At 46.9% G+C, this 12,795-nt stretch overlaps 1 protein-coding gene across 3 annotated transcripts; it reads right to left on the reverse strand.

Moving 5' to 3' along the window:
- Positions 1–997: 997 nt before the first annotated feature.
- On the reverse strand, positions 998–12,675 carry NACA (nascent polypeptide associated complex subunit alpha). 3 transcript variants are annotated; one of them, XM_054579930.1, is made up of 9 exons: positions 12,583–12,675; positions 11,671–11,742; positions 4,400–9,376; positions 3,124–3,209; positions 2,864–2,941; positions 2,244–2,390; positions 1,716–1,844; positions 1,369–1,491; positions 998–1,180 (listed from the first exon to the last, which is right to left on the reverse strand). In XM_054579930.1, exons 2-9 carry the CDS (start codon positions 11,738–11,740, stop codon positions 1,166–1,168), a joined length of 5,625 nt encoding a protein of 1,874 aa, XP_054435905.1. In that variant the 5' UTR covers positions 11,741–11,742; positions 12,583–12,675; the 3' UTR covers positions 998–1,165. The 3 variants fall into 3 exon arrangements, with proteins under 3 accessions (XP_054435905.1, XP_054435906.1, XP_054435907.1); XM_054579931.1 differs by having other exon boundaries at positions 1,005–1,180; positions 4,400–4,639; XM_054579932.1 differs by lacking the exon at positions 4,400–9,376 and having other exon boundaries at positions 1,007–1,180.
- Between the last annotated feature and the right edge of the window lie 120 nt (positions 12,676–12,795).

The following is a 12,795-nucleotide window of genomic DNA, read 5'->3' on the forward strand; positions in this document are numbered from 1 at the left end:
ACCCTAATTATAATTTACTTTGTAGATTAAAATGTCTAAGAGCAGAGCTTCTGCATTGTCTTTTTACTCAAAATCCTCTCCTTCATGAGGTACCTTTTGATGTTATACAAAGTGCTCTCTCTCCAGAGATTTAACTTATTTAGCCCTGGCTGCTGGGGCTGAGCGGACTGAGTACTGGCCTGTGAACTAAAGGGTCACCGGTTCAATTCCTGGGCAGGGAACATGCTTGGGTTGTGGGCTGGACCCCCAGTGGAGGGCGCTTGAGAGGCAACCGCACATTGACACTTCTGTCCTTTTTCTTTTCCTCCCCCTCTCTTTAAAAATAAATAAAATTTTTAAAAATTAAAAAAAGATTTCACTCATTTGAGAGTGGGGAAGGTAGGGAAAAAGAGAGGGAGAGAAACACTGATGTGTGAATGTATGAGAGATACATTGATCTGATGCCTTTCACACTCTCCCCTCACTGAGGATCTGGCCTGCAACCCAGGCATATGCCCTGACTAGAAATTGAACTGGTGACCTTTTGGTTCATAGGCTGGCGCTCAATCCACTCAGCCACACCAGCCAGGGCACAAAGTATTGTCTTTTCAACTACACCTATTGTGTACACTGTCCAACTCTACCAAGCTTATGGTCAAAATGTAATCAATGTGAACTGCCTCTCACAGAGGAAAGATGAGACCCAATGTGTTCAGAAAGACTGTATGTTAGAGAGGGGGCTGATTATTAAATAAATAACCAGCATCTACTAATAGTTAACATCTGGGAAAGAAACTTGAACTGCAAAACTTTACAATTAACTTGTATTTTCTGAAGACAAGGTCCTAATTAAATAGCCTAGCACAATACCTTCCTTCTTACAAGTGAAAAGGCTGAGATTTTAAGGGGTAATCAATCCGTGGCACTAAATCTTTTCAACTGAAACTGAGGTCTTAAGAGTAATAAATGTAATCTCCAAAGTGTTCATGCTTTGTGGCGATGGGGGGGTGGAGGGAAGAGATCAAGCATCCACTGAGTTCATCCCACAAGAAGCTGTAACTTTATTAATGATAGAAACAGTACAAATTTCAAACCAAGCTGCAATAACTCTCAAAACACCCCAAAAAAAAAAAGAAAAGAAAAAGAAAAAAAGGGGGGGGGGTCCCGGGGCCCTCCTTTCAGATGGTTACATCGTTAATTCCTGTAAGAGAAAAGAAATCATCAGAGGTACAGACAAACTGAGAGAATTCAGGTCACTAAAACTTAAGGCAACTCAGGATGGGCTTTGGAATGAGGCTTCCTAATTGGTTGATAATAAGCACAGAAAATAAAACCACCCATAATTGATCAGGTCACAGGGAACCAAGGAATAAAGGATCAGACACTTACCATAATAGCATTTACAATATCATTACTGTTGTTCTTCAGGGCTCGGACTGCCTTTGCTCTTGACACATTTGCTTGTGACATGACCAATTCTATGTCCTTAACTTCCACACCTGTTTCATCAACCTAAGAGAGCAAAAATATTGTACATGTAATAAACTAAAGACAAAGAACAACTTCAGTGTATTGTGTTGGAGTCAGGAGTCCTTTGAATCTAGTTCTTAATTTAACACAAAAACTACTTCACTCAATGAGATACAGGAGACTAAAACAATATGGACTCTACCCATCAATACAAATATATGACTATCTGGAGAAGATTAAAACTACAAAAAGACTTCCTTGTATACCTCTTCCTCTTCACTTTCCTCTTGTACAGTTGGAGTCTGTGTGTTTTCTTGAATGTTTGAGACAGCTTCACCTTGAACTTTGAATTTCTCAGCAGCTGCTAGTTGTGCCTGCTGAGATAAATCCTCGATCTGCAGAGCAGAAAACAGATTCATGTGAGTAGAGCTGTCTGTAGTAAATGAAAGAAATTATTTACATCTTTTCCAAACTTTTACTCTAAACTCACTTTAGATTAACATACTACATAGCTTTAAATTCCTTGCCCTCACTTAGATTATGTATCATTGTAAAAGTAGCTTAAGTTTAAAGTCGTGATTCTCAACTTGGGGGTGGACTCTGTCTCCCAGAGGACATCAATCAAATACCTAGAGATTTTTTTGGGGGGCAATCACAAGTGGAAGCGATACCGCTAAACATCTTTGATGCATAGGGCAGCCCTTCCACAACTAAGAATTACTGACCTCAAATGTCAATTGGGCTGAGATTGAGAAACCCTGTTCTAGAGCAACTCCCATGATAATTTTCCTTACCTTGGCTTCCCCAAAAACTATGTAGGTATCTGAAGCTGGGCTCTTGTAGACATCTGGTTTTGTGATGACAAAAAGGATATTCTTAGATTTCCGGATAGTGACCCTAGTCACTCCTGTTACCTGTCGAAGACCCAGCTTGGACATAGCCTAAGGAACAGAAAAGAACATCAGCTTTTCAACTTCATTTTTTAAAAAAGACTTTATTTATTTTTAGAGTGAGCGGAAGGGAGGAAGAAAGAGACGAGGAGAAACATCGATTGGGTTTCCTCTTGTATGCACCCCAACCTAGTACTGAACCTGCAACCCAGCCATATGTATTTTGTGGGACGCCGCCCAACTGAGCCACAGCAGTCAGGGCAGTTTCAACTTTTTTTAGACGCAGCTTCAGGAAATAAGGACCATAATACCACATCCAAAACAAAGCCATTCTCTGGGCTAAGCAAAGTTTATATATAAGAATAAACAATCATTTTTCAGGACCTCTGGGTTTTTGGCCAAATTAACTTCTATTATTTTAACTAAACAGGATTCTACTACCACCAAGAGTTCCACTATAGTTCCTCCCCTCTAAAGTTGCTTCATTAGAAGGTTTAATCCTTGTTTATAACTTAAAATCTTACCTTCCGTGCCTTCTTTTCACTTCGGCTCTGTTTTGCTTTACTGACTGGTTCTTCATCAATTTCAGCTGCCGCTGCCAGCTAAAATAAAACAGTAAGCTGGAACATAAAACTTGGATTCCACAATTCCCTGTGGTTTTCTCTTTATGAAGGTTTATAGCTCCAAATACACAAGTCATCTTTTCTGATCAACACTGGTTCCCTAGTTCTCCAATGCTTCCTTGACCTACGTACTTAGAACCAATGAGTAAGAGAACACCCACCTGAGCTTGTTGTGTGGTTGCCTGTGTGGAATCTTGTTCCTCGAGCTCTGGTACTGATTCATCACTGTCAGATTCTGTTCCAGACCCTAAGATGAAAAAATAATTTTCACTATTTTATAGTAGAGATTATAAAAAGGAGGCACTTCATCACAGCCTGCCTGGAGTAGAGGTCACTGGCTTATGCTAAACCTTGCAAAGTTTAAATGTAAAATCAGCTGACTTGTCTAATGTCAGCTTCATAGCCCCCCACTTACTCACAAACTAGTCTGCATACATCCATTAAAGACTCAGCCCAAGAAATGAGAGGTAATTACTAGATACAGTTGAAGAGTTTATATACTATAACTGCTTCCTTTCCCTTAAGGTCTTCATTTCTTGGCATAGGCAAACACCAATGACCTATGTTAACTCCAAATCCTACCCAACAGCCCAACCACTCCAGAAAGGTTCTGGCAGACAAGGTGTCTGCAGGTGCAATGAAGTAAAAAGCAAGATCACACTATGGCAGCAGACCTGGAAGGGCACTTTCCCCTCATCCTTTAAATTGGGCTGGGGGAGGCCAGAAGCAGTTATGTACACACATTTAGCCTTATTTTCAAACCACTCACCCTAGCAATTTGATCTAATCAATATAACTCAAAGATTCTCAATGATATCAACCTATAGTTGCCAATAGTCACCTCTACTAGTAATTGTCCTGTGACCTCTCCCATGTTTTTCAAACATAATTAATATATTTTAAGTTTTCCTCAGTTGAAAGGCGAAGCATCAATTAAGACTACTGAGGGGGAAAAGCAGATACCTACACCATTCTCAGACTAGGAAAAATAGGTCTTTTAAGAAAAGGAAGTCCCTGGGCACTGGTTATTACTAAAGGAATTTAAATAGTTCCAATATTCAACAGTTTCCCAATATTTTAGCAAATCCCAGGCCCAGGGACAAGGTTAGTGATGTGGTAGAAATTAGAGCAAATTTAAGGTCTAGTAGGTCTTGGTTTTCAAAGTCACATCAGTTAGGTAAAATGATGGCGCACTCAGGGTTAGTCTGGACCCCATTACAAAAGATGGTACACAATGGACTATCTGAAGTGATGAAAACCAAGATTCTGTTTCATATTCCTAGAGCTTTTGCATTTAATATTATCATTCTATGTTCTATGTCCAAACACAAGCAGATATTCTGGAGAAAGTGGCGCATCCTAGGGTTAGTATTGGTGGGTAGCCCCCAGGAGGGGTGTGGGCGACACACCATGCACACGGCAAACCAAGGCAAATACCCTTGTTGTTCTTCAGAACAGGCTGCTTGGCAGAGGGGGTTGGGGCAGGGATCCCAGCAGGTTTGGGGGTGGGCATGTTGACGAGGACCGACTGGAAAGGTACTCCCCCCGAGATTGGTTCCGGGGGAATCAGAGGCGGCAGCTCATCCTCATCAGCAGGGGCTGAGGGCTTACGGGGTGATTCCAGCACCAGCCCAGGTGAGGACGGCAGAGGTTGCTGTTTAGGAAGCAGAGGGGGAACTGGGGAAGAAGCAAGAGGCAGAGAGACTGATGGGGTAGGTTCTGGACAGACAGATGCTGCCCCAGCTTTAGGAAGGACCTTCTCAGAGGCAGCTGTTGCTAGATGTGCAGATGTCTCAGACTTAGGATGAGGAGCCAAAAGACCCTTTGGAGAATGAAAAGAATCTTTGCCCTTTAAGGGAGAAACAGGGAGGGCTTTTGGAGCCTTTGCAGATGTGCCTTTCTGAGTGGAGACTGTCAGTAGAGGGGTTAGAGCCACTGTAGAAAGAGGTCCTTTAGCACCATTCTTAGCTGAGGAATCAGGGCACACAGGAGGTGAACTCTTCTTGGCTGGGGGACCTTTCTGAGTGGGAGCTGGAACATGTACTGCTTTGAGAGCTGTGGAACCTTCTGTTATTGGGGGCCCTCCAGGTGCCTGAGGGGCAATGGATCCCAAGGGATATGTGACAGAAACTGGGGAAGTAGGGGAGTCTTTGAGGGATGGGATTGTTGGGCCCCCTTTGGTGGATGGGGTTCCTGGGACTTTTGGGGGAGATAAAGTTGTTGGGGCCCCTTTGGGGGCTAGGGTAGCTGAGGGCTCTTTGGGGGATGGGATTTTAGCTGGGGCTCCTTTGGGGGCTGGGGTAGCTGAGGGCTCTTTGGGGGCTGGAGTTTTAGCTGGGGCTCCTTTGGGGGCTGGGGTAACTGAGGGCTCTTTGGGGGCTGGAGTTTTACCTAGGGCCCCTTTGGGGGCTAGAGTTTTAGCTGGGGCTCCTTTGGGGGCTGGAGTTTTAGCTGAGGGCTCTTTGGGGGATAGAGTTGCAGGGGCCCCTTTGGGGGCTGGGGTAGGTGAGGGCTCTTTGGGGGCTGGAGTTGCAGGGGCCCCTTTGGGGGCTGGGGTAGCTGAAGGCTCTTTGGGGGCTGGAGTTGCAGGGGCCCCTTTGGGGGCTGGGGTAGCTGAAGGCTCTTTGGGGGCTGGAGTTGCAGGGGCCCCTTTGGGGGCTGGGGTAGGTGAAGGCTCTTTGGGGGCTGGAGTTGCAGGGGCCCCTTTGGGGGCTGGGGTAGCTGAAGGCTCTTTGGGGGCTGGAGTTGCAGGGGCCCCTTTGGGGGCTGGGGTAGCTGAAGGCTCTTTGGGGGCTGGAGTTGCAGGGGCCCCTTTGGGGGCTGGGGTAGCTGAAGGCTCTTTGGGGGCTGGAGTTGCAGGGGCCCCTTTGGGGGCTGGGGTAGCTGAAGGCTCTTTGGGGGCTGGAGTTGCAGGGGCCCCTTTGGGGGCTGGGGTAGGTGAAGGCTCTTTGGGGGCTGGAGTTGCAGGGGCCCCTTTGGGGGCTGGGGTAGCTGAAGGCTCTTTGGGGGCTGGAGTTGCAGGGGCCCCTTTGGGGGTTGGGGTAGCTGGGGCCCTTTTGGGGGCTGGAGCAGCTGAAAGCTCTTTGGGGGATGGAGAAGCTGAGGGAGTGGAGGTCTCTTTAGGGGACAAAATTGTAGCTGGGGATCTTTTAGGGGATGGAGTTGCTGGGGCTCCTTTGGGGGATGAAATTGTTGAGGCCTCTTTGGGGGAGAGAGGAGTTACAGCTGAGGGAATAGGGGCCCCTCTGGGGGCTGGGGTAGCTGATGGCTTTTTGGGGGATGGAGTTGCTGGGATCCCTTTGGGGGCTGGGGTAGCCAGGGCTCTTTTGGGAGATGAAGTTTCTGAGGCTTCTTTGGGGGCTGAAGATTCTTTGTGGGAAGGAGAAACCACAGCTGAGGGAGTAGGGACCCCTTTGGAGGGTGGGGTTCCGGGGGCTTTTTTGGGGGACGGAATCGCTGGAGCCACTAAAGACTCTTTAGGGGATGGTGTTGCCACTGTGCCTTTGGGAGGAGTTGCTGAGGTCCCTTTGGTAAGTGGGGCAGCTGGGGATTCGCTGGGGGATGAAGTTGCTGAGGTTCCTTTGGGGGAAAGGGCCACAGCTGGGGAAGTAGGGGCCCCTTTGGGTGAGGACAGAGCCATAGTTGGGGGTTTGGAGTTCTCTTTAGGGGATGAGGTTGCTGGGTCCCCTTTTTGGGATGCAGGAGCCATAGTTGAGGGAGGAGAGGCCTCTTTGGGAGGTGGGGTAGCCAGGGCTCCTTTGGGGGATGGGGTTGCTGGCCACCCTTTAGGAGAGGGAAAGGCCACAGCTGGGGAAGTGGGGGCGTCTTTCAGGGATGAGGGAGTGGGGGCATGCTTCTTGGCTAGTGATCCTTCAGGGACTTGAAAAGAAAAATTGGCCTCTGGAAGAAAGGAAGCTTCAATTGGAGAAACAGGAGATGAGAGATTTCCAAAAGGAGTATCAGAGAGACCAGGTACACTTTTAGAAATAGAAGGAGCAAGAGTTAAGGCAGTAGAAGTAGCTGAACCCTTCTTGGTTGGAGGTCTTTTAGTCTGAGGAGACACATTAGTCACCAAAGGAGATGGGGAGTCGGCCAGGTAAGTTCCTTTGGAAGAAGTAACAGAAACACCAGAGTCCTCAGTTGGGCATCCTTCAGGAGAAGCCACAGGTGCCAATATTGAGGTCTGAGAAATACCATGAACTTTCTTTCCAACTTTAGTACCAGCTGAGGGAAGAGAGGGAAAGGGTTCTGATTTGGAAATTTCAGAAGCCAGCGCCACAGGAACTGGAGAAGCAGAAACATTCTGTGGGGATAAAGTCATAGCTGGTGACACAGAGCAACTTTCAGAGGTGGGAGAAACCAAAGGTAAAGTAGTAAGAATGGAAGTACCCTCCTTGGCTGAGTGGCTTTTAGGAGTTACAGAGACAGTTCCTTCTAGAAAAGAGCTGGCTGTAGTTGCAGGAGTGGAGATTCCTTTGGTTGTTGTAGGAGCCACCCCAGAAGTGGCAGCACTTTCTGAAGAAAATGTAGCTATAGCTGTAGTAAGAGAACTTTTGACAAGCAGACTAGCGTGGTCTGGGCTTGCATAAGCATCTGTCTTGATTATAGAGGCTGGGGAAATAACACCCAGAGTGGGGGAAGCAGCAGCATCTGGCTTAACTACCTGCAGAGGCTCTACTATGCTTTTGCTTGCTAAGGTGTCTCCTGGACAAAGAGATACCTCCAGAGAAGATGTACTTTGGGGAGAGGGGGGATTCTGAGGGGCTGCCAGGGTCAATGATAGTAGAGTAGGGTCTTTCTTGGCAGGGAGTCCTGCCTGGGCTGATGAAATAGGGACTCCTACAGGAGAGGCAGGTTCAGTTTGTAGATCTTTTTGGGTTGGGGACTTTACCAATACCGAAGCAGGGAGACTTCTGGGGTCCTCAGGGGCTGACAGAGGAGTGGTTGTTACCTGAGGAGTAGGAGGCTCTTTGGGAGCCACAGGTGCCATAGCCAAGGCAGTATGGGAAGCTGAGTTCTTACTACTTACAGGACCTGAGGAAATGGGAGGAGAGACACAAGTAGCTACCCCAAAGGTGGTAGTTGTTGCAGAAATTGAGGAGGGGTTAGTCATCACAAGTGAGGTGGTTCCAACAGAAAAAACAGGGGCTTCTTTCAAGCTTGGACTTCCTGGAGAAGCAGGAGGAATCTGGGCCAACAAAGGCTGCTGATGAGTGGTATTAGAAGAGCCTTTGAGACTGAGAGAGGCAGTAGAAGATAAGGAAGAGGAGGCAGCTGCATTTGAGGAACAATAAGGGCTCCTGGAGGACACACTAGTGGTGGCAGAAGGTCCTTTCTCAACAGATAGAGCCAGAGGGGAAGCTGAAGCCCCCACTGGAAAAGCAGCCACAGCAGCAGGAACCACCTCACTTCTGGAAGGAAGGGGAGAAACTACAGACTGCTGAGAAGGGTAAGAGGCCCTCAAAGAAGAATGATCTATAGAAGTGGTATCCACTATAGGGTCTGAAAGGATATTGGGACCTGTTTGACCTACAGGTTGCACAGGAGAGCCAACACAACTCTGCTGTGAAGGTACAAGATGAGAGCCCACAGAGGTGAGGAAAACTGGGGGGACACTGGGAGCCACAGGCACAGATTGGGTTGAAAGAGGTAAGGCAGCAGGTGGACTAAGGGGTCCCTTTAGGCTGAGGCTTACAGAGTTTTGTGGAGAAGTCAGAGCTGAGGAAATAGAAATACCTTTGACCTGAGGGGAAGGCATGGCTAGGGGAGTAGGGGGTGATGTCTGAGCACATAAGCCTACTCCAGATTGAGCAGAGGCCAGGGGAGTCACAAGATGGGAAGGAACAGCACTGGCTGTATATGGAGGGATGGGGGTAACTTTTGGATCATGGACTACTTGGGAAGGTGCTTGAGTAAGTGGGGTCTTTGGTTCTGATGAAGCACTGGGAGCTGACAGAGGTGTCAATGACCCTGACTCAGCCAAAGCAACTGAAGGAGGTGAACTAGGAGGGTTAGGTGGATAAACAGAGCTCTTCTGAACTGAGTGGGGAGCCAAGGCCACCAGAGTCAAGGGAGCTGAGGAGGAATGGGCACCTTTCAGAGTTGTACTTATCATGGGAGAGGCGAGAGCTAAGGCAGCTGGGGAGATGGGAGGCCCTATTAAGTTTGGTAGGAAAGCTGGGGTGTCATGGAGGGAAGGGGCTGCTTCCAAAGGCAGGGTTGTCCCAGAAGATGACTGGGGAAAAGGAGCTTCAAAAGGGGTTGAGGTAACAGTAGAGGGAGAGAGGAATGGGGCAGGTTGGCAGGTTGCCAGAGAGCACTGTTCGGGGGGCAGAGAGCAAGGAGGGGGAAGGGTAGGTCCAGGCTGCCCTAAGGCAGCAGTAACACTTAAGGCTGAAGACACAGGAAGCACAGCTGGAGAAAAGCAAAAAAGGGAATAAAAAAGGAAAGGGAAGGAAAAAAATAAAGGTGAGTTATGCAGCCCAACTCAGCACATGTTTCATAAGGAACACTGGAATTTTTAATGTGGGGAAAGTCACCCTATAGGATTAGACAAAGGTGACAGACAATAGCAAACATTCCAAAACATACTTCAGTGGTCTATTAAGAACATACCCCTCCCTCCCTTCCTCAAATGAACCCTAACTCTTTCTCATAGGCCACATAATCACTATCAGAAAAACAGCTCTTTCACCTTGTTTACCCAAGGACCATGAACTAACTAAAACAGATACCAACAACTGAAACAAGGAAGGTAGTGTGTGGTGATGATGGGGAATCAGGCCACTTAGGTCTTCCTGTACCTCAGTTTACTTACTCAAAACAAATAAACCAATCACAAATGAGTTGTACTCCATAGTCTCTACAGACCTTCCCAGGTAATCTTAGCTCTTCAGACATCAGCCTCAGATGAATTAGACTGCCGGGGAGAGAGCTTAGTCACAAGAGTAGGGACTGCATTAGGAAACTGTAACCCAACTTGTTAAACCAGACTGTAGTTCTATTTTGGAAACAGAATTGCAGTGGAGAGAATACATTAAATCCCCACCCCTTAATCTGGGTAAGTATGTCATTCTGCCAAAAAATAGACCAATATCTGGCACTAAAGCTAATCAAGATTCTCTGAATGAAAAACCCATTCTTACTATTCAGGAAATAACACAGCAGGAGAGCAACAAATGCTCAACACCTTGAAGGAAGTATTTAAAACAAAACAAAAAGCCTGTAGCATTCAAATCCACAATTTTCTTAAGTGTATTCTACCAAAGACAAGACAGGCAACTCAACTAGCTTTTCCTGAACAGTTGGTAGGTTAGTCTTATGATTAAAGTGCAAATGCTTTCAAACATAATCAGAACTTGAAACCTAAAATATTTTCCTCTGACTGAACCTCAAGATGGGACAAGAGCCAAATTACTTGGTTTAGAAACCATAACCAATTCCCGGAACTAGTTTTCTCATATATTCTAATTATTTAATTATATTTTCAGGAAAAAAAAAATGAGTGTTTATCACTGGTGTTCCCTTAATATTATTAAACCTACTATGCAAGCTCAAACTATTCAGGAATGAGTTTAGTATCATTGTTGAAGAGCTGCTTCAGAAACAATCGCATTACTTTTGAAGCCTGAAACCAGCTTATTCTAAACTCATCTGAATTTCAGCCTTCATGTTTGCAAAATCAAGTTGTTTAATGAGACTCTACAGTTTTACTTAGCATGGAAATTACAGATCTTTAGAGTGCTAGCAGTCCTTTATCTTTTCCCTTAAGTCACTTGTAGTTCAAGGATTTGATATAGCTCATTCCCCAGCTCAGGAACCCCCTCCTTCTTTTCTAGCAGCTGTATTAATCCCTTCAGCTGCTGAAATCAGACAGGTGGAGAGGGAGAACTTAAATGCTTTCAACTATAAACAACTCCATTTTAATTCCAGGAGACAGAAATTGCCCTTAAGTGAGAGGTGCAGTTAAAAAAAAAAAAGATTACAGCCTAAAGATACCCTTCATTTAGTTTTGTACAACTCAGCAATATCATCACTAAAAAATTTTTTTCACTATTACCCCCTTTAAAATTTTATGGAGGTGTATTTTAACCAGAATAGCAGTCAAAGCTTTATTTCAATCTTGGGTTCCAGACAAGCTCTTGATGCAGGCACTATTCCAGTACATTAGAAACATCTCATCACCAATCCATTAAACATGTAAACCAACCTAAAAGGGCCCTTGGTCCCAGCAGGACACATCTACCACAGCACACATCTCAGACATGTGATGACGGCACAACGCCAAGCTCTGCTATCTAAACCCTTGATGCAACTTGCTGGCTGGAACTTCATAAAAGCTCAGGTCTCCTTGGCCTGCCAGTGTGCCATTCAGTTCTAATAGACGAGCCCCTCCCTTGCTCTGCCCAGTTTTCCTAGGTGAGGTGGGTTCCACATCAGAGATCCCTTTGAGGCAGTTGCCACACCCACAAAACAGGCCAGGGAGTCCTGAATCTTGCACTTTTTTTTTTAAATCCCACTTTTTAATGAGTCCCTCCAAGACAGCAATTAATATTATTCCCTGACAGAGCTACAACTTCATCCTATTTAATAAGAGTTAACTCTGAAAGACAGAAATGTATTATTCCCTTTGTCACTTTACCCACCAAACGGTCTTAGCATTACTCTCACAATCTTAATTAACAGCAAGGGGGGCTAGGGGAACCTACCTGTCTCAGCCTGGGGCTGTGGCAACTCCTGCTCTGTAGCAGGGACGGTTTCTGTGGCTTCACCGGGCATTTCTGAAGGGAATAAAAAGGAGGCCTGAACTGACTGGAATCCGTTCTGTTGCCCAACCCAGAGTCAGGTATTCTTACAAACTCTGCGGGGGACTGTGGGGGAAAAAAATCATGAGGGTGTCTGGGGACAAACCTCCCCAAAGCAGCTGGCAGTAAGTGAGAAATGTGACGCGACCCTCGGATCTCTAATCAAGCGAATCAATCACCTTCTTTCACCGCTCCTCTTCACTCCGCAGAAAGTGGACTTTCCAGTTCCCAGGGATTGGTTTTATTCCACACTTCCAATCCCACAAGGGCAGCAATCAGCACTGCGTCCTCAACCCGAGAGAGGATCCCGTTCTGGCTCCCGACCATGGGAGACTTAAAGACGCTACCTTGAACCACCTCCCCTCCTACGTTCATGCTGCCTGGGCTGGGACCTACGGGACTCCCGTTTGCTGACTTTTGGAAATCAAGGGGAAAGAGGTCCCAAAAACTCGTTTGTTACAGTAAGAACGGTTTTAGGGGGCGAGTTTGCAAGGCTGTGACCTCTTAACCTCTTACTGATTCTCGTGAAGCCGTTCCCAACAGCAGACACACTCTGCTTCCACCCCCAACACCACTGCGGCTCCCATCACGCCAGCCTCGGATTCCCGGCCCGGCCCGCAGTGCTTCTGCCAGGACACCAATCGCAGACCCCATTTTGTCCGAAGGCACGAAAGCCACAATTCTCAGGATCGAGTAGGAACCCGGTGGCCACATAAAGCCCCCATCTCTCCTTAACTGTCGGCCCCCCGGGGTATCTTAGTCCGCAAGGAAGGCGGATGGCTATGGATAGAGAGTAGGTGCAAAGACACAACTTACTGTGAAGGGAACGCGGAACCAAGATGGCGGCAGAAAGAGACCGAACGAGAGCGTGACCCACGCCTGTTGCAGAAAGCAGCCTGGCAGAGAAGGAGGGGCTAGAATTTGCTTCCGGGTCGGGAGCTGAAGGCAGTCACTTCCTTTAAAGAGTGACCCGTCCGCGGCTGGAGGGCTGTACCCAATTGGGGGTGGTGAAGGTCTAAATAAGGATAA

The sequence above is a fragment of the Pteronotus mesoamericanus genome, unplaced genomic scaffold, assembly GCF_021234165.1.
Source record: "Pteronotus mesoamericanus isolate MK-2021 breed Mesoamerican mustached bat unplaced genomic scaffold, CSHL_Meso_final contig_56, whole genome shotgun sequence".
NCBI classification, from domain to species: domain Eukaryota; kingdom Metazoa; phylum Chordata; class Mammalia; order Chiroptera; family Mormoopidae; genus Pteronotus; species Pteronotus mesoamericanus.

What these genes read in the sequence shown, in the direction of transcription:
- NACA (XM_054579930.1), bottom strand. Translation starts at nt 11,740, where the DNA reads ATGCCCGGTGAAGCCACAGAAACCGTCCCTGCTACAGAGCAGGAGTTG. An exon ending in TGTTCTGAAGAACAACAAGG is followed by an intron (nt 3,210 to 4,399) that starts GTATTTGCCTTG and finishes TTTTCATCTTAG; the next exon opens with GGTCTGGAACAGAATCTGAC. An exon ending in AGGAAAGTGAAGAGGAAGAG is followed by an intron (nt 1,492 to 1,715) that starts GTATACAAGGAA and finishes TTGCTCTCTTAG; the next exon opens with GTTGATGAAACAGGTGTGGA.